The 19,323-nt window shown below is 39.4% G+C and overlaps 1 protein-coding gene across 1 annotated transcript in view; it reads left to right on the top strand.

The window, feature by feature from the left end:
• LOC136881769 (heparan-alpha-glucosaminide N-acetyltransferase) overlaps positions 1 to 19,323 on the top strand; it is an 84,580-nt gene that overhangs the window by 40,511 nt on the left and 24,746 nt on the right. The window contains exons 7-8 of the mRNA XM_068229500.1: positions 8,207 to 8,760; positions 13,661 to 13,785. Coding sequence (XP_068085601.1) covers positions 8,207 to 8,760; positions 13,661 to 13,785 — 679 coding nt within the window. The remainder of the gene's footprint in view (positions 1 to 8,206; positions 8,761 to 13,660; positions 13,786 to 19,323) is intronic.

Genomic DNA, 19,323 nt, shown 5'->3' with positions numbered 1-19,323 from the left:
AGTGACACAATAAAGCACCATTGGTTCAACAGCTCCACAATATATAATCTTCAAAATTTCCGAGTTTAGTCCCCAGGTGGGTCGTGCTACCATTGTCAGGCTCCTATACAATTTGGCTGCTTTGGTTTCCAAATGTTGAAAGTGTGATCTAAATAAAAGTTTGCTGTCTAAAATTATTCCTAGATATGTCATGCTATCTACAATATCTAATTTTTGACCGTCTAGTTTAACCACCGGTGTCTCAAATTTCCTTTTCTTGGTGACTAGCATAGCAACAGTCTTAGATGCGTTGAATTTCAATTTGTTGTTCTGTCCCCACCTTAGAAGTATGTCGAGTGCTTTATTTGCTGCAGATGTTAATGTATTTTTTGTTCTACCCCTAACTAGTAGTAATGCATCATCTGCATAAGCAGTTAGCGAACAATTATCGGGAAGCTTCTGTGAAGAATATCATCATAGAGTATGTTCCAGAGACCCGGGCTGCAAGCAGAGCCTTGTGGGCATCTTCGATCTACGTTTCTTGTCACAGTTGTGCCACAAATGGTCAGGTGCACTTTTCTATTTGTGAAGTAATTTTGCATTAGCCTATAAATGTTCTTTTGACAACCCTTCACTTTCAGCTGATGCAACACTTTAGACCACCAAGCACAGTTGAAAGCACTGGAGATATCTAATGATACTAGTAGTCCGAATTCTTTGCAATCGTAGATAGATTTCATCCATTGTGTCACCTTATGTACTGCATCTTCCGTAGATTTTGATGGCATAAATCCAAATTGGTTTTCATGTAAACTGTTCTTTATCACAAAGTTAAACATCACTCTATTAATTATGAGTTTCTCTGAGACTTTTCCTAACACAGGGAGTAGACTTATTGGGCGTAGACAATTGGCTGTATATTTATTTTGCTTTCCGTGTTCAGGGATCACTTTTATCGTGGCCTCCTTCCAACAATCTGGAAAAACACAAAGTTCAAAACATTTATTGAACAGTTTCAGGAGAAAGTCAGGACAGGCACTATGAATATGTTTCACAATATTTGCAGATACGGCATCAATTCCTGGGGCTCTCTTATCATCTAACTTCAAGATCACATGATTAACTTCTTTCATGCTAAAAGGCTTTTCATCTTCTGTTTCTGGTGCAAGCATGGTTTCCTTTCGACGTGCAGCCTGCCTTTCATTATGAGCATTGTCTCTAGGAAAAAATGTCTCTACTAGGGCATTTGCAGTTTCTATTGGTGGTGTTGTGAATCTATTGCCAGTGTCAATAGTATGCAGAGTAGTGTTGAGGTTACCTGTTTTTCGACATACTTTATAAATTTTCCCCCAGGGATTTCTAGTTGATTCTGAGGAGCAGAACTGTTTCCAGCTATTTAATTTAGTTTGCATAATTGTCTTTCTATATAGTTCTCTGATACTTTTATACGAGGCTTCATATGCAAGCTTGAGAGTGTCACATGTGCATCTTTTGTATCTTCTCTGAGCAGCTAAGAAGCGTTTTCGGAGTACTGTAAGTTGAGGTGTCCACCAGTAGTTCTTTGGGTGGTTGTGTGACTGTTTAGGAAGGTGGAAGTTGCACAGATTTACAATATGTTGTGTGATATCTTGCATAAAGTTGTTTAACTCTTGTGCAGTCGAGATAGCCTCCAATTTCTCAATTGAATTTTGGAGAACTCGTTTGGCAGATAATTCAAAATGGAGCCACTTCACATTTTGAGTTTTGAATTTATGTGTATGATAAACATTTGCAGGAATAACCAGAGGACATCTTGTATCGCTAATTTCGGTTTTTAATTATCCCATGATCAGTCGTTGGGTCTTTGTTAATCCAATCAGAAACAAATGGAAAGAGCCTAGCACTGCAGGTGGTGATATCAATGAAGCTCTCAGAGTTACCACGGTGATAGGTTGGCCTAATACCGTCATTTAGTATATGAAGACGATGTGTACAACAAAAATCATAGAACTTATTTCCCTTTTCATCTGAAATGGGGCTCCCCCATGCTTGGTGTTTTGCATTTATATCCCCTAGTAACAGTAACTGACTTCCGTTTAGTGTCTTACAGATAAGATCCAATTTACACAAAGCATTGTCAAAGTCACAATCTGGATCGAGGTGCATATATAGGATTGTGCTCCGCCAACTCACACACACTACAACACAGTCATGGCAACAGAACTGGACCAACTTCAAAACATTGGGATAATTTGTAGCTCTTGCAGCTCTTACTCTGTGCTCCGATGGATCAGCAGAATGAATGTTCAAATTTGTGCCTAGTCCCTTAACAGCATTATTTCGAGTGTATGGTTCTTGAATGCACAAAAGTTTGATGTATTGTGTATCTGATAGATTTCCGGCATCAATAAGTAATTCTTGTTTAGGAATAAGAGATCTGTGTAAGTTATATTGATATACTGTTATTTTAGCCATAGTTAATCTTGGATTTAATTATGTTTAAGATTCGAATATAGGCCGGACATTGTGAGGATGTTGCTGTGTGATGTGTATCTATGGCTTGAAAAGATATCCTGTTCCCCATTTTTTGGTTGTATGATTTGCAATTGGCACATTCAGTTCTTGTTCGGGGGCATACATCTACAGTATGTTCCTCTGAACAGATTGGGCACCTTTGCGAATTACAGTCTGCTGCAAAATGGCCATAACCGCAACATGAGTGACAACATATGACAGGAAAATAGTCTTTAACATTGCACCTTTGGTAGCCAATATATAGCTTCTCTTCTTTCATCACGGCATGGTAGATCTTAGGCGTCACTTCTATCACTGCATACTGGCTGTCGCCACTCAGAGCTTTCTTCACAAATCTTTTCTCCAAGACTTGCGTACGATCTAGTAGGCACTGCTTTATGCACGGGTTCTGGTTTTTAATAGCATCCACAAGGTCCTCCTCCAGAAAGTCCGGTTCAATACCATGAATGATGAGTCTAGGATTTTTGTGTTTTGATATGATAGCCTCAGGTCCGGGGAAGTTTCTTGAATGTGACTGACTAGGTTCGTGCATTCATCATGATTCCTTAATTCAAATAACACTCCATTTCTAGTTTTCTGCACTTCACCTCACTCCTCATCTTGCCTAGTACACCTCATTTGGGCTCTGCTATTGGTTTTTGCAGTTTCCCTATAACTTCTTGGCCTTTGGTGGTGCTATTTGGGGATCCAACCTCTGGGCTGATGACCTAACAGACAGACACATTTAGAGAACTGGATTTAGTTATAGCTTGCAATAGGCGTAAAGTCTGTTCGGAGTTCTTTATCGTGTCTTTGTTCTTTGGTGAGATGAATACCACATTTCTAGTCTTCTTAATGTTCTGTTTATTTATATGAGTGCGAGATACTTTGTCAGAATAAAGCGGCTGTTCATGTTTGTTGATCTGTTGTTCGTGTTGATCTGGTGTGGAGGTTAAGGTATTCTCCAGTTTGATCAATTCCTCATGAAAGTTTGCTAATACTGATTTAACTATACTCACGGAGTTAGTAATATTTTCTTTCCACTTCTTATCCAGTCGTTTGTCACTATTTAGAATTTCAAATATGTTTTTGCTTTCGTTTTCAGCTGAGCTATAAAGTTTTGCAGGTTCGTTGCTCACGGCCATCTTGATTCTATAATTGTATAATTATATAAATATTGCATTAGTTAATATTTAAATAAAATATTACTGGGCGAGTTGGCCGTGCAGTTTGGGGCACGCGGCTGTGGGCTTGCATTCGGGAGATAGTAGGTTCGAATCCCACTGTCGGCAGCCCTGAGGATGGTTTTCTGTGGTTTCCCATTTTCACACCATGCAAATGCTGGGACTATACTTTAATTCTTAATTAAGGCCATGGCCACTTCCTTCCAACTCCTAGGCTTTTGCTGTCCCATTGTCGCCATAAAACCTATCTGTCTCAGTGCGACGTAAAGCCACTAGCAAATATATACTGTGTTATTACTGGGGGCTAATAGCAAGGAAACTTCCTCTCATTAATATTTCAGCTTTCATTGGACTGTATTACTCCAATTTCATGGAGAAAGAAGGTATTCCTTCAGGCCAGTTCATAACGTGAACGAAAATCTATTCCAACACAACCCAATCGTGTACGAATCCCGTAACTGATACGAAGTCAGCGCATGCATATAGAGTGATACGTGAATGCGTCCATGTACTGGTAACAAACTGCGTGTTGGAAAGAACCAACTGACTATTGGAATTTTACGGGGTTTTCCAGTCTATGAATCCAGGCCCAATAACTCGCGCATACATCGCTTTCGTTTACACACTCTTCACTATCCTCACTGCTTTCACTCAAATTGTCATCAAAATTACCTTCACTGAATTCATCATCATTTATTTTACAGTCACTTTCATTTAGAAGTTTGTTCACCCACTCATAAAATTCACCAGATACGATAGAGACTTTATTACGTTTAGGCCTTGGCACCACCGTGATCACAATATGAACAAACCATACGTGTACCTGAAAAGATATCCACCGAAGATAAAGTACTTATGTGAAATAATTGAATAATCGTCAAAGAATTTTCAAACACTTCAATACATGCTACAGATATCAATAATCGGCACTATATATGTTTATGAATAAGAAATGTGAGATTTAAATGGCGGACGGGCAGCACCCGTCTTTCGTCAATACGGCAATTAGGAGCCAAGGACGGGCAGTGCCCGTCTTTCGTCTCCAATCGGTTAAAATCGTCAATGACTGTGTGAGTGTGTTGATTCTGGAAGGTTTGTTGACTGTGAATTCAATGGAGGGTGGCAGATACAGAGGTTAAAATTGTGCAGTTATTTATTGATCTCTATGGTGAAGAATTTGATTATAAGTGACAAATTCACTGTGAAGAAATGCCCCAGAACATCCATACCTCGCGGTTCTCAAACTTCGTACATTCCAGATCTCACCTCAGACCTAGCTGCTCGGTTCAAGGAGTATAGAACATTTTTAGAAGAAAATCCCTTCAGCGAATAAACAATCAAAGCTGGTAACCATTCTATAACTTGTCTTGGGATCAGTGGGTCAGGACAGTAGATGATCTACAAGTGAAGAATTCAATATCATTTTCCTCTGTGAAGACTGTGGATAGAATCTGAACATCATGTCGGACAAAAGTGGTGCTTCCATATTTGTGGTGGGATATTTCAACTGCAAGACACATTCCACTTACTTTTGGTTGACGCATTTCATTGCCTCTTTGTGTCTCCTGTGTTCATAGGATGTGGCATTTGTGTTGAAGTCATAGATCTTGTAACAGTTCTTTGGTTGATAATATGCCTTCTTTGTTAATAGAGATAGTTGTTAACTGTGGACCCGAGAAGTGCTTGATGATGTTTCTGGTGTGAAAGGTTAGTTGGCATTGCCATTGCCCAGGGATCACCCGATTGTTTACGAATTCACAACCATTAGGGAGCCAACTTTTGTGACCCCAAAGGTATGTAATAGATAAGTACAGAAAAAAAAGAAGTACATTATTGTCGTATTCTGATTATTTCACACACCGGGTAAGTTGGGCTGCGCAGCTGTGAGCATGCATCCGGGAGATGGTTGGAGCTCCACTGTCGGCAGCCCTGAAGATGGTTTTACATGGTTTCCCATTTTCACACCAGGCATATGCTGGGGCTATACCTTAATTAAGGCCACGGTCACTTCTTTCCCACTCCTAGGCCTTTCCTATCCCATTGTTGCCATAAGACCTATTTCCTGATTTTGAGAACAGATTTAGTATTCCTGTACTTTTTTAAAATCTCAGGTTTCTTTTTTTTAAGTAGCTGGAGAGAATTGTTGTTCAGTGGTCTCTGGCAAGACAGATGCAATCAGCTGGTGGTGTTCTTAAATGTGACAGAATCTCTAACGTAATGCTTTCTATTTTATCATTTCCACATAGAAATGCTGACTGTGAGACTTATGTGTGACATAAAAACAAATTGTAAATTGTAAAAAAAATATTATTTCACATAGGACAGTACTTTAATATAGACCTCCAGTGATACATATAATATAAATGTTCTGGTAAAAAATGTTGAGAACAGCAAAATATATATGCATAGGAAACACATGAAGACTAGTAACTAATTAGGTAAGCACACACTGGTAGGGCAGTGCTATTGTTCCATAGTACTGTATGTTTTATGCCGCCATCTCTAAATGAATCAGATATTCTAGATACATTAGAAAACATGTGTGATTCTGTCTCAGAAGGCAAAGTCATTATTGAAAATAATGATTTTGGCTGTAAGCAGTCAGTTATATGGAGATTTGTTTCCTTGCAAAGTATACTTTTAATTGTAAAATCCATAACTTGTCATGTAAGTGTACTATGCCTTAGTTTCTTTTTTTTCTTAAGTAGAAACTATGGTCTGAAATAAATATAAAACTCTGTTGATAGATACAGTTCTAATATGTATTAAAAAATAATGGAAATAGTTTTAAAACACACAGGGTCCTGGACATTAGTGGTAACCAAGGTGTAAACGTGAATACTCCTGAAACTCAAACTGAAATCACCCAATCTCTGGACATTTTATTATTTATTTGTGTATGATGCTGCAGTTGACAGTCGATCCTGTGTATACGTTCTTGATACATACAAAAATATGTATCAACTCTATATACACCATAAAAAAGTACTGTATATACAAAGTCCACATTAAAGAGGTTAATGTGGAGGGCTTTCAGTCTCTTATAGATGAATGTCCAGCTCTTCCAACCAAGAGAGTGGCTCAGGGGTCACACAATGAATGTCCTCGATGGAACAAGCAAAATATCGCAGAGGGCAGTCCTTCAGAATGTACACGATGGTTTGCACTTCAGCACCACAGTCACAAGCTGGAGAGTCTTTCCAGCCCCACTGATGCAGAGCAGAAGCACTTCTGACTCCGCAGTGTATCCTGTTAAGTGTTGTCCAAGTGGAGTGAGGAAAGTTTAACCCAGGCAACTTTGTAGTTGGATCTCTGATGTTGACAATGCCATGAGGGTGTGTTTGAGACCATTCATGTTTCCGTGCTTCATCAGGTTTGAAATGTGAATTAACTAATTCCCTTGCTGTCTTCCAGGCAGGTTTCCATGATTTCAGTCTTGTTACAGCATTTTCATCTGTATCCTGGTGTATTGTGAGGTAACTGTTCTTCAGTATCCTTGTCCACAATCTAACAAGGGCGCTTTGCCATCTGATGTGAGGAGGCTAAATGATACTCATTAATAATAACCATTGAGTATGGATATTTTATTGACTGATTACTGATTACGCCAGCCTCGCGGTGTAGGGGTAGCGTGCCTACCTCTTACCCAGACGCCCCGGGTTCGATGCCAGGCCAGTGATTTTTACCTGGACCTGAGGGCTGGTTTGAGGTCCACTCAGCCTACGTGATTAGAATTGAGGAGCTATCTGATGGTGAGATAGCAGCCCCGGTCTAGAAAGCCAAGAATAACGGCCGAGAGGATTTGTCGTGCTGACCACACGACACCTTGTAATCTGCAGGCCTTTGGTCTGAGCAGCGGTCGCTTGGTAGGCCAAGGCCCTTCAAGGGCTGTAGTGCCATGGGGTTTGTTTGGTTTGGATTACTGATTACATCAGAATGGCCCGCATACAGGAGAATCAGGTCTCGTTTTCAGAACTGCTGCAGTAGATGTGATTACTGTTTTAAGAGGAAGTACAACTAGGCAACCATCCTCCATAAAACACTAATCAGAGAGAGAAAAATGGAAGGAATCTGACACTTCAAAAAATGAAGGTATTGGATAAAGAAAGACAAGGGCCATGAAGGGCGTGAAAATGAAAGACTTCCTAAGCCTTGAGTGCTCTAATACTGTCGGAGTTGGACAAGAACAAGAGTTGACCAGGGGAGGTCAGATAGAATAGATGAAAGTGAGGAGCATGGCACAAGTAAGTGGAGGCAATGCCAGAACTCAACTGAGGGCCCCATTGTCGCCAACCCACGCTCCCAACTTGAGCGCCCCTGGAGCCCCTTTTAGTCACCTCTTACGACAGGCAGGGATACCGTGTGTGTTATTTTATCGCCCCCACCCACAAGGGGGGGGGGGAGGAAGGGAAGAGCCACATTGTACCATCAGGGTCGAAAGAGAACAAAAGTTGATCAAGGGAGGTCAGATAGGAGGCAATGCCAGACTCAGACAGGTCTCCTTACTCTTCACATGTCTCAGCTTCAAACAAGTCTGTGTTGTGTTCCAGGTTCATGTGGATCATGGGTGTGAGCCTGGTGATCTCGCTGCAATCTCAACTGAAATCGTCTCTGCAAAGAAAACACCTGTTCCTGAATGTACTGCTGCGCTCCATGAAACTGTTAGCCGTCGGAGTAAGCCTCTACTCCAATAACACAGATCTGTTCTCTTTGAGGGTGATGGGCGTGCTACAACGAATTGGCATTTTGTATCTGATTGTGGGCACCATCGAGACGATGCTCATCCAACCTCAGGGCTCGGTCAGGATTGGCAAATGGCCGGTGGTACAAGACGTGCTCGACAGCTGGCTGCAGTGGCTCATCGTAATCATCCTGACAACCGTGCACACAACCCTGACTTTCCTGATGCCGGTTCCAAACTGTCCGAAGGGTTACTTGGGGCCAGGAGGTTTGCACTACAGTCTGACTCAAGGTTACAAGTATGCTAATTGTACCGGGGGAGCTGCTGGTTACATCGACAGGCTTATACTTGGAGAGAAGCACATGATCATTTATAGGGAGTTGCATGATGTCTACCACACTTCACAGCCTTATGATGATTGCGGTAATTGAAAGAAAGAAAAACAAAGGCAAATCTTTAATCTAGTTTGTGCTATAGCATAACATTTTAAATTCTTTTAAATCCAAATGTAGCATTTACAATATGGTTATTTCTCTATATGTATGCGTGCATATGAAAAGGGACCACATGCGGGGTATTGAGATAAAGGTACTGTCATGTTCCATAATATGTAACTAATATCATGGAATTGAATTGAATGCCTCTGAAAGAAATTAAGACCTTAAATTAGCATGTAATATTACAACATAAGGTTTCATAACTTTTCGGTAGAGTTGTTTATAAATTTGGTTACTTTATGACACAAATAACTACTAAACTATTTGGAAGTTAAGCTGGCGTTTACATTTTCATGTTCACCAGGATTCTGATGTAGATCTTTTTAACGAATGTTACCAACAGATATTATGTACAGTCTAACTTTTTCATGGAGATCTATCTATCAATGCTAAGTCTTCAAGGTTTTATGACTTGCAGAAGGTCACTGAGGACAACTACTGCATTTTAAAAAATGTGACCGTTAATCACAGCCAGTGTAAGACAGGAATATCACTTATTCATGTTGATGCCTGCGTTTTGGGCATATTATATGCCCTTTCACCATCTGGTCTCAATGTCCTACCTCTCCACAGTAGCTTCTTCTTTGGGGAGAATTTTTTCGGAGTTGGTAGTTTTCTCTTCTGAGCCATACTTGCTTTTTTTAGGTGTTACACTTTTTGAAGAAGATGATGGTGGTTGTAAGATTTTTTCTTGAGTTGCTTGGTGGTGGCATTGTTGGAGCAGGACATAGTATATCGTTCTTATATTTGATACGAAGAGTCTAATATTTTAATGGAGATACATCTGTCTATCGATTCTAAGTCATTGGGGTTTGATGACTTGCAGAAGGTCACTGAAGTCAGGCGCTGGATCTTCTGGAAGGATGGTGTAGGATACTTGATCAGAAACTATAGATTTTTTTGTCAATACTACACGAGGTTGCTCTTTCATATACACGAAGTGATGTATCTGTGTTATTTGTGGAATGTTTTTCATTCCAGCATGGAACTTGTTTTGCCAGTCATATGTAGGAATTGTTACATTTCCGGATTCTGTGCCAACAGTGACAGGAATAAGAGAGCTATAAACCTAACAGCTTTTACGGATGATATTAATTACATCTTCAATAACTGCACTTTCATTTTTCTGGAGCTGGGCTGAGTGGCTCAGACGGTTGAGGCGCTGGCCTTCTGACCCCAATGTGACAGGCTCGATCCTGGCTCAGTCCGGTGGTATTTGAAGGTGCTCAAATACATCAGCCTCGTGTCGGTAGATTTACTGGCTGTAAAAGAACTCCTGCGCGACGAAATTCCGGCACCTCGGCGTCTCCAAAAACCGTAAATGTAGTTAGTGGGACGTAAAGCAAATAACATTATTATTATTATCATTTTTTTCTGGAACGCTCTCTTGAAACAACCAAAATACAAATTAGGTTGAAATTTGTGTGTCCCACTGACAAAAATGAAATTCTGCAACTGCTGCTCTTTCCTGTCGTAATTCTCCACATGAGGTATCTCATTAAGATGGGTTTTTTTTTATTTTGCCCAACACAGTTAGCATGGAATTCTGAATGTTCCTCATCTAATGAAAAATTTTCCAAGAAGTGATGTACAAGGGATAAGACAGTATTTGCTCCTTTACCTGCAATACAAGTTTCTGGATTAATGTACAAAACTAAATTTGTTAACTGGTTCACACACTACACCTAAGAGACCCACTTTGTAGCCTGTAAGAAAGAAAATGGGTCCAACTTGTTGCGGATCGTATGGTAAGTGCTCCTGTTGGGCAAAATTAAAACTATAATGCATTGTGCCTTTGTATGTGTTACAGCTATGTGGCCCAAGAGACAAGGAGTTTCCAGTTATCTGATCCCTTTTTTACAATTTTCTATGGTGTTTTCATAAGCAGTTTGCTCTGCTTGGACATGTATAGCCTTCTCCATCAGATTTCTTTTTTCCTCCTCATCCGTAACAACAACTATCGAGGTATCTCATTGATTAGTATACAAGGCAAAGTATTCACTGGCATCTTGGAAGGGAGGGTGCGATCAGTCGTTGAGAGGAAGTTGGATGAAACCCAGTGTGGTTTCAGACCACAGAGAGGCTGTCAGGATCAGATTTTCAGTATGCGCCAGGTAATTGAAAAATGCTACGAGAGGAATAGGCAGTTGTGTTTATGTTTTGTAGATCTAGAGAAAGCATATGACAGGGTACCGAGGGAAAAGATGTTCTCCATACTGGGGGACTATGGAATTAAAGGCAGATTATTAAAATCAGTCGAAGGCATTTATGTTGACAATTGGGCTTCAGTGAGAATTGACGGTAGAATGAGTTCTTGGTTCAGGGTACTTACAGGAGTTAGACAAGGCTGTAATCTTTCACCTTTGCTGTTCGTAGTTTACATGGATCATCTGCTGAAAGGTATAAAATGGCAGGGAGGGATTCAGTTAGGTGGAAATGTAGTAAGCAGTCTGGCCTATGCTGACGACTTGGTCTTAATGGCAGACTGTGCCGAAAGCCTGCAGTCTAATATCTTGAAACTTGAAAATAGGTGCAATGAGTATGGTATGAAAATAAGCCTCTCGAAGACTAAATTGATGTCAGTAGGTAAGAAATTCAACAGAATCGAATGTCAAATTGGTGATACAAAGCTGGAACAGGTCGATAATTTCAAGTATTTAGGTTGTGTGTTCTCCCAGGATGGTAATATAGTAAGTGAGATTGAATCAAAGTGTCGTAAAGCTAATGCAGTGAGCTCGCAGCTGCGATCAACAGTATTCTGTAAGAAGGAAGTCAGCTCCCAGACGAAGCTATCTTTACATCGGTCTGTTTTCAGACCAACTTTGCTTTACAGGAGCGAAAGCTGGGTGGACTCAGGATATCTTATTCATAAGTTAGAAGGAACAGACATGAAAGTAGCAAGAATGATTGTTGGTACAAACAGGTGGGAACAATGGCAGGAGGGTACTCGGAATGAGGAGATAAAGGCTAATGTAGGAATGAACTCGATGGATGAAGCTGTATGCATAAACCGGCTTCGGTGGTGGGGTCATGTGAGGCGAATGGAGGAAGATAGGTTACCTAGGAGAATAATGGACTCTGCTATGGAGGGTAAGAGAAGTAGAGGTAAACCAAGATGACGATGGTTAGACTCGGTTTCTAACGATTTAAATATAAGAGGTATGGAAATAAATGAGGCCACAACACTAGTTGCAAATCGAGGATTGTGACGACGTTTAGTAAATTCACAGAGGCTTGCAGACTGAACGCTGAAAGGCATAACAGTCTATAATGATAATGTATGTACGTATGTATGTATGTATCCGTAATTGACAGTTTCCCTATTACACTCTAATTGCTTCTACAAGTCATACAAGCCTTGAGTTTCTGAACTACTGTGTTACTGAAAAATATACGCCAGATGGAATACCAGGACGAGAGTGATACAGGAATTCTCTCTAATGATTTACAACTGGCAGGGTATAATATATGAACATACTTCTTAGACATGCTGGTTGGGAGAAGCATGAGATCACTTCTTTGTTTTGTAGGGATCCGGCCTGGCATGAGAAGTGGATTTTGTTCACTGAAATTATTCATAAAGTTGACTGAATGTTTACAATCATCAAAAGGAATAGATTTTATCTCAGAAGTCTTTAATACATTTTGGTGAATTTTAGGTTGCACCCCTTCTTTCTTGAATTGTTCCTTTATATTTTTTAACCTCTTAGAGCCACAAGCTAATACAAATTGAAAGAATGACTGATGCACCTCCTGCCCTCTGAAGTAATTTGTGTAAGTTTCTTTCCTGTCATAATTTGTTCTCTTAGTAGCTGTCGTCATTGGCTGATTTAATATTAAAGCATCCATCGCACCCATCATTGATATGTGGTGGTGATTGATATGGTCTCCACAATTGTAATCCAGTTCCTGACATTCTATTCTCGAAGAATGAATGAAGTTTTCGGGGGTAAAACCAGTGCAATTTCTTGTACAGCCACAACCTTTGTTTACAAATTCTTTAACCTCCTCCATATATTCGGAGGCTGTTTGAACTTTGGGAACATCATGTAGAGCACTTACGTCTGCGTCAGCAGAGTCCTTCTGCAATTTGTCTGTTGTGGAAATGTCAAAAGGTTTGCTTTCCTGAAAATCACTATCCTCACCAGACTTTTCACTTTCAAACTCAAGGCGTGCACTGAAGTAGTCTGAAATAACATTCAATAGTTCCGGCGGCAAGTCACTGTCTGTATATTGTTTTAAAGCTTTTACAATAACATCTGTTGCATCACTAGCCCCTGACATAGTGAGAATTATTAATCCTTATTTTGGAATTTAATCTATTTTAAAACTTTCTAATAAACTTAAATTCACAACTATATGTATGAATAATAAGGAAAACACCACACTCCTCCATACTATGAAATACACTGAAAGACTGCATTAGTATTGGAAATTTGGAGCAGACAGTATGTTTATGAAACCTATTACCATTAAAAGTGCCCAGCTAGGGTTTATTTATCTTAAGATATCTGAGCCATCTTATCTTATGTTTGCGCAGCTGTGAGCGCGAGCGAGTAAGTATGCGAAGCCTCGCTTACGGTGCGAAAAGTGGTCCCTTTTCTTAGTATTAAATAAACCTCATGTTTTAGCAGTGATTATTGTCAGAGGGTTTTTAAATTTACGCAGTGAGTAGATGAGAGTCTAAGCAGTACATAGGCATCAGAAACGAAAATTTGACATTTTACTCCCTTGAGTGTTTTTTTACAATTATTTCATGAACTGTTGACCAAGAAGTGGTCCCTTTTCTTATGCACGCACACATATAATGACAGTTTTTTTTCTAGGTCTGCTTGGTACTCTGTCATCAGTACTTACGGTATACTTGGGTGTGCAGGCTGGTCGAGTGATGCTGTACTATCACTCCACTTTCCCTCGAGTAGCTCGTTGGACCATCTGGGCTACCGTCACTGTGAGTATACAGCTGCTGCTAGTTATAGCTGGAGGTGGGGAATTATGACATTAATTGTTTTTTTTTAAAGGATTCTTTTTAAATAGCATTAAATATTTGAAGAAATAGCATTTATTAGCTATAACCTGTTTTGTTATTTTACTAGACCTCAGAGAGAGGTAAATGAAATGAAATTAATATGCCTTTATAAATTATGGACATACATAGCTTAATCAATATTACAATGTTCAGTTAAATAATAATAAGTCTCAAATCAGGTAACGTACATGCCCCAGATAAAAATGTTACTACCTTGCACATAAAATTTATATTCTTTACATGCATTTTTACGCATATAGATACACAATTATGAGTTGATAGTGGCAGATTTTGCTTTCCAGTATAATGCCGAATGAATGTTTGAGTTTAAATGGACAACAGCTGACAATTATTTTAATTTAACAATCAACAATCGATATATTACAGATTACAAACAGTATATGTTTTCATATTAGTTCCTCTCTTTACCCTTCCACGAGGGAATGACCTCCATGTCAGAGAGTATCAGAGCCATACTGTGCACTATGTATGTATGTATGTATGTATGTATGTATGTATGTATGTATGTATGTATGTATGTATGTATGTATGTATGTATGTATGTATGTTGGGTATTCAGCCCGAAGGCTTGTTTGATCCTCCACAGTTCCACTGAAAGCTATCAACAGATAGCCTAGGCGTCGCTATGGCAGATGAAAGTGAAGATCCATATTGTGCATGCACGGTTTACTGTAACTTATGTGCTGACCTCCTGATGAAGCTTTCAGCCAAATCATACATCATGTACTTTTGAGTTGGCCATGTGGTTAGGGGTGCACAGCTGTGAGGTTGTTTTTGGGAGAGGGTGGGCTCGAACCCCACTGTTGGCAGCCATGAATATGGTTTTCTGTGGTTTCCCATTTTTGCACCAAGGAAATGCTAGGGCTGTACTTTGTCACACTAATAATAATAATTATTATTATTACTACCTCCCAGTGATATTAATCATGTGTGGAATCAGTGGACACACCACTCTCTGGCCAAAGTTGATAGGTCAGGATTTAACCTTTTAACTTAAAATTCAGCTCTCCCACTTGAACACTTCAGGAAATGAGGAACATGATTTAGATTTAAATTAATTTAATAAATAGACTTTAAGATGAAATAACAAGGAATAATTCAAAGATGATTTGACCTCAATTTCTTAAAAGGTGAAGTACCTTGATTCAAATTGATTTTCAAATAATTCATCATCTATAATATTACTTCATGCAAATGAAATGAGAAGATATTAAGTCTTCAAATTCTTTACAAAAAAAAAAAACAAAAAAAATCTTGAAAGAAAGGATATTAACTTCAGGTATTAACCCCCTTCAACTAAATAAGTTAATACCGGAACCTCGTGTTATAGTATCTACTTGATATGGAAAATGATGTGATTAAATTAGTATCATATCATAGAGGAAGTAAAATGTCAAACATTTCCAGAAATCATGTACCAAAATAAACTTAAAATTTGAATACAAGTCGTCAAGTTATTAAAGAAAAATTAAAACTTTCAAGATTCGAATGAGTAATGATGGAAGTTAATTAAAATTTAAGATGACACGCCCACAGCAATCAATCAGTATCCTTACTCATTGCCAAAATTTACCATCAGGATCATATTCCAAACCACTGTACTTAATTTCAAGCGATGTATTCTCACATCCATCAAAAATGAAAAGGCAAAAACATTACTTCATCAAATAAATGACAGTATCAGTCAACAAATGTGAACAATAAAGCAAAGCATATAATGACACACAATTAACTGGCATTAAGTCAGAGAATAATTTTGAGACCTCATTCACATCAATGTAAATTTTGAATTAAGTACTTTTGAAATAATTTATAGCAAAACTTCACAAGTATTAGAAAGGAAGTTTTAAGTAAAAATAAAATTCAACCAGTAATTGAAATCATTACAGAGGTTAAGATATTTAAAAGATATAATTTTAACAGGAGAAAATTTAGTCCTAACGGTAAGGAAAGAGGTTATGACATGACTTTAAACAAGGTTGATTCGGAATGTTAATGCCTAATACAACATTCCATTCTGATATTGCCCTACTTAAGTTTCGGATACATATTAAGATTTCACCCTAAAAATTGACATCGTTATTACGATGAGTATACCAAGTTGAAATTCTAGAATTAAGTAATTTCTTAATACAAGATATTTACATGATAGAAAATCAAACTACTACATTACCAGGGCATTTGAAAAAATAATAATTTGCCCTAGATTAAAGGAAGAATTCAGAATATATAAGTTCACCGACGTTTTGTCGATGACAGTGATGATCCTTAACCAGGATCATATTCCAAACCGCTGTACTTCATTTCAAGCGATGTATTCTCACATCCATCAGAAGTCATCTCCATCCTTCCACACAAACACAAAGAACTCCCATTATTTTAAAACATCAACTATCTTGCAGCGTGGTCGCGGTTACAGATCGCGGCCACTCAAGGTGCTACTAACTGGATAGAAGTTTTAGTTAACTGTCACGCCAACAGATAGTGCTCAAATTCATGATGATGATGATAATGATGTTCCATCACGTTGACGTTGACTCCTGGTGACTGCGTGGATGTTTTGGTCTTCAACCATATACTGTTGATCCGTCAGCGACATGTTCATGTTGGATTTGATGGAGTCTATCCATTTTAATGCTGGCCGCCCTTCTTTTTTCTTTTCTACCTCCCTCCCTCTCTCTCTCCCTGTGGTTGGGGGACTCAAACGAAGAATACACCCACAGTATCCCCTACCTCTCATAAGAGGCAACTAAATGGGGCAACCAAAGGATGATTGAATTAGAACCATGAAACTAGTTGTGATTAATACCATCACGCAGGGGACAGCATGGGTCGCCTTTACTTGTGAGTAGTACCACTATGTTAGGTACACAATAGGTTTGTGATTAGTAACAGCAGAGAGTGGTTCACTGTGGGTTTATAGTACCTGTGATCCAGTCGTCTGTGAGACAGTGAGCTGAGCGGATGTGCTGAGTGGAGCGCGGAGCAATGGGTATCACGTTGACACAATATAGGATAGCGATCGGCAGATGGAACTGTAAAAAGGGAAGCAGAATGGAAACAAGAATGGAGTTAAAGGGTGAAAAAAGGAAGATGGTGGCTACTTTACTGGTGGCGGCGGTGGTGATGGTGTTGCTGATAATAGGAGGAGTAGAGATTAATCCCGGCCCAGGTCCAGTAGGTTCCATTGGATGGGAAGAGTACGAGGCGATTAGAGAGATGATAAGAGAGGCTTGTCAGACAGAGCAAATAAAAGAAATGTTCCGAGAGTTATCCAGGGAATTTATGGACCTAAAATTGAGTGTCAAAGAAGATGTAAAGTACGTGGAAGAGGAAGGGTGTAATAAAGATGAGTTAGACCTATTGAAGCAGAAGGTAAGAAGCCTGGAGTGGGACCTGAGAGAAACGAAGAGAGCAGTCGAGAAGAGTTTACAAGACAACGTAAGAAAAAATATCTTCATATACGGTGTCCAAGAAGAAGAAAGAGAGTCTAAAGTCGAACTAGTGTACAAAGTAGTAGAAGTTATCCAGAACAGGATGAAGATCAACTTCAGTGAAGTTGATATTGACGATGTACAGCGTGTGGGGAGAGTGAAAGGTAAGAGACCAATTAGAGTGAAATTACTATCGACACTGATGGCGGACATTGTAATAAGAAATTCGAGTAATCTGAAAGGAGAGAAAGTGTGGATAAAACGGGAGATGGACAGGGAAGCCATAGAGAAGAACAGAATTCTGAATAAACATTTAAGAGAGGCAAGAAAACAAGGTCTTAAGGCATATATTAGAGGGCAGCAGCTGGTGGTTGGAAACGGAAGGTGGAATCGAGTGTGGGGGGCGGGAAGGCTGAAAAAGCTTGATGAAGAACATCAACAGCAGCAGAACGTGTCCTTGGCAACAGTGGAAGTAGCAAGGAAGGTCAGTGACGTAGAAAGGAGTGATATTACGGAAGTGAGCGAAGTCCACATCACATCAGGTGCGGGAAGTAGGGATGTGCTGAACAGCAGTGCCAGCAACCAGGTGGGCGGAAATGGAGAGTCCTTGAAGAGTCATCACAACACAGAGATGGAGGAAGCAAGTAATGTGCCACAACTGGTGAGGAGTACAGTGAAAATTGTGAATGAAGGTAACAGTAGGCAGGGTAAGAATGCATCCTCTCCGAGTAAAAGGAACACTGAAAATAAAATGGAAAAAAGACAGGCGCTAAATAAGGAAAGATCATTAAGTTTGAAAGTTCTCTGGGGAAAGAAAAAAGGCCTAGATATGGAGAAAGGGAAGGATGACGGGAGAAAAGAGAACGAGGAAAGATCTGGAGAGGACTCACAGGGAAGAGTGACAAGGAGTAGAGGTGGAAATGGAGAAGCACAGGGGCAAAGAGTGGGAGGGAATAAATAACTAGAGATGGCGATAGGGTTGTGGAATATTGAGGGGTTGATGGGAAAAATAGGGAATAAAGAATTGGAGAAAACAGTAAAGGAGTATGAGATTATTGCCCTAGTAGAGACGTGGTTAGGAAAAGGGATAGAAATTGAATGGGATGGGTATAGAGTAGTCAACGTGATAAAAGAAAAAAGGAGGAGAATGGGAAGAAATCCGGGTGGGATAACAGTTTTAATAAAAAATGAGTTAGTAGAGAGAGTAGTGAGAATACAGAATGAGGTAGAAGGGGTGGTATGGCTGAGAATTAAAATGGGAAATGAAGCGAAGGAGGCAATTTGCCTGGCTCTATTATACAACCATCCTAAAGACTCAACTTATGCTAATAAAACATTTTTTGAAGAACTGATTGAAGAAATAAACAAAATGAAAGGATTATTTGTGGAAGATGGAATGATATTGTTAGGGGATTGGAATGCAAGAGTGAGTAATAGGGTACCCAATTATGGGAGAGAGGATAAGGAAGTGAGTGAGTACAGAAGAAATAGTAAAGACAAAGATATAAATAGCTATGGGGTAAGATTATTAGAGTTATGTGCTATAGAAAAATTATATATTTTAAATGGATGGATGCAGGGAGATAGTAATGGTGAGCTGACATTCATCTCATCGAAGGGCGGGAGTGTAGTAGATATAGGAGTTAGCACGGAAATAGCTCTAAAGAAGATAATAAGTTTTGAGGTGACAGAATGTGTGATAACAGAACATATGCCCATCAAGATAAAATTAAGGGGGAGTATGATGGAGTGAAGAGAAGGGTAGGAAAAAGAGATAGGTATAAGGAGGGATGGAAGTACATTTGGAATGATACCACGATCGAGAGATTGAGAACAGAGTTAAAAGAGAGTGAAGAAAGTATAAGGGTTGAAAGTGAAAGGATGTTGGAAGGAGGAGATGTGGATGAAGTTTTAAAACTAATAGAACGCCCAGTATGGAAGGTGGGTAAGAAAGTGAGAATAAGGGAAGAGATAGACAGAAACATAGGCGCGGGGTGGTTTGATG

Source organism: Anabrus simplex, chromosome 10 (genome assembly GCF_040414725.1).
Source record: "Anabrus simplex isolate iqAnaSimp1 chromosome 10, ASM4041472v1, whole genome shotgun sequence".
Lineage (NCBI taxonomy): Eukaryota > Metazoa > Arthropoda > Insecta > Orthoptera > Tettigoniidae > Anabrus > Anabrus simplex.
This window is presented reverse-complemented; position numbering and strand designations above follow the sequence as displayed.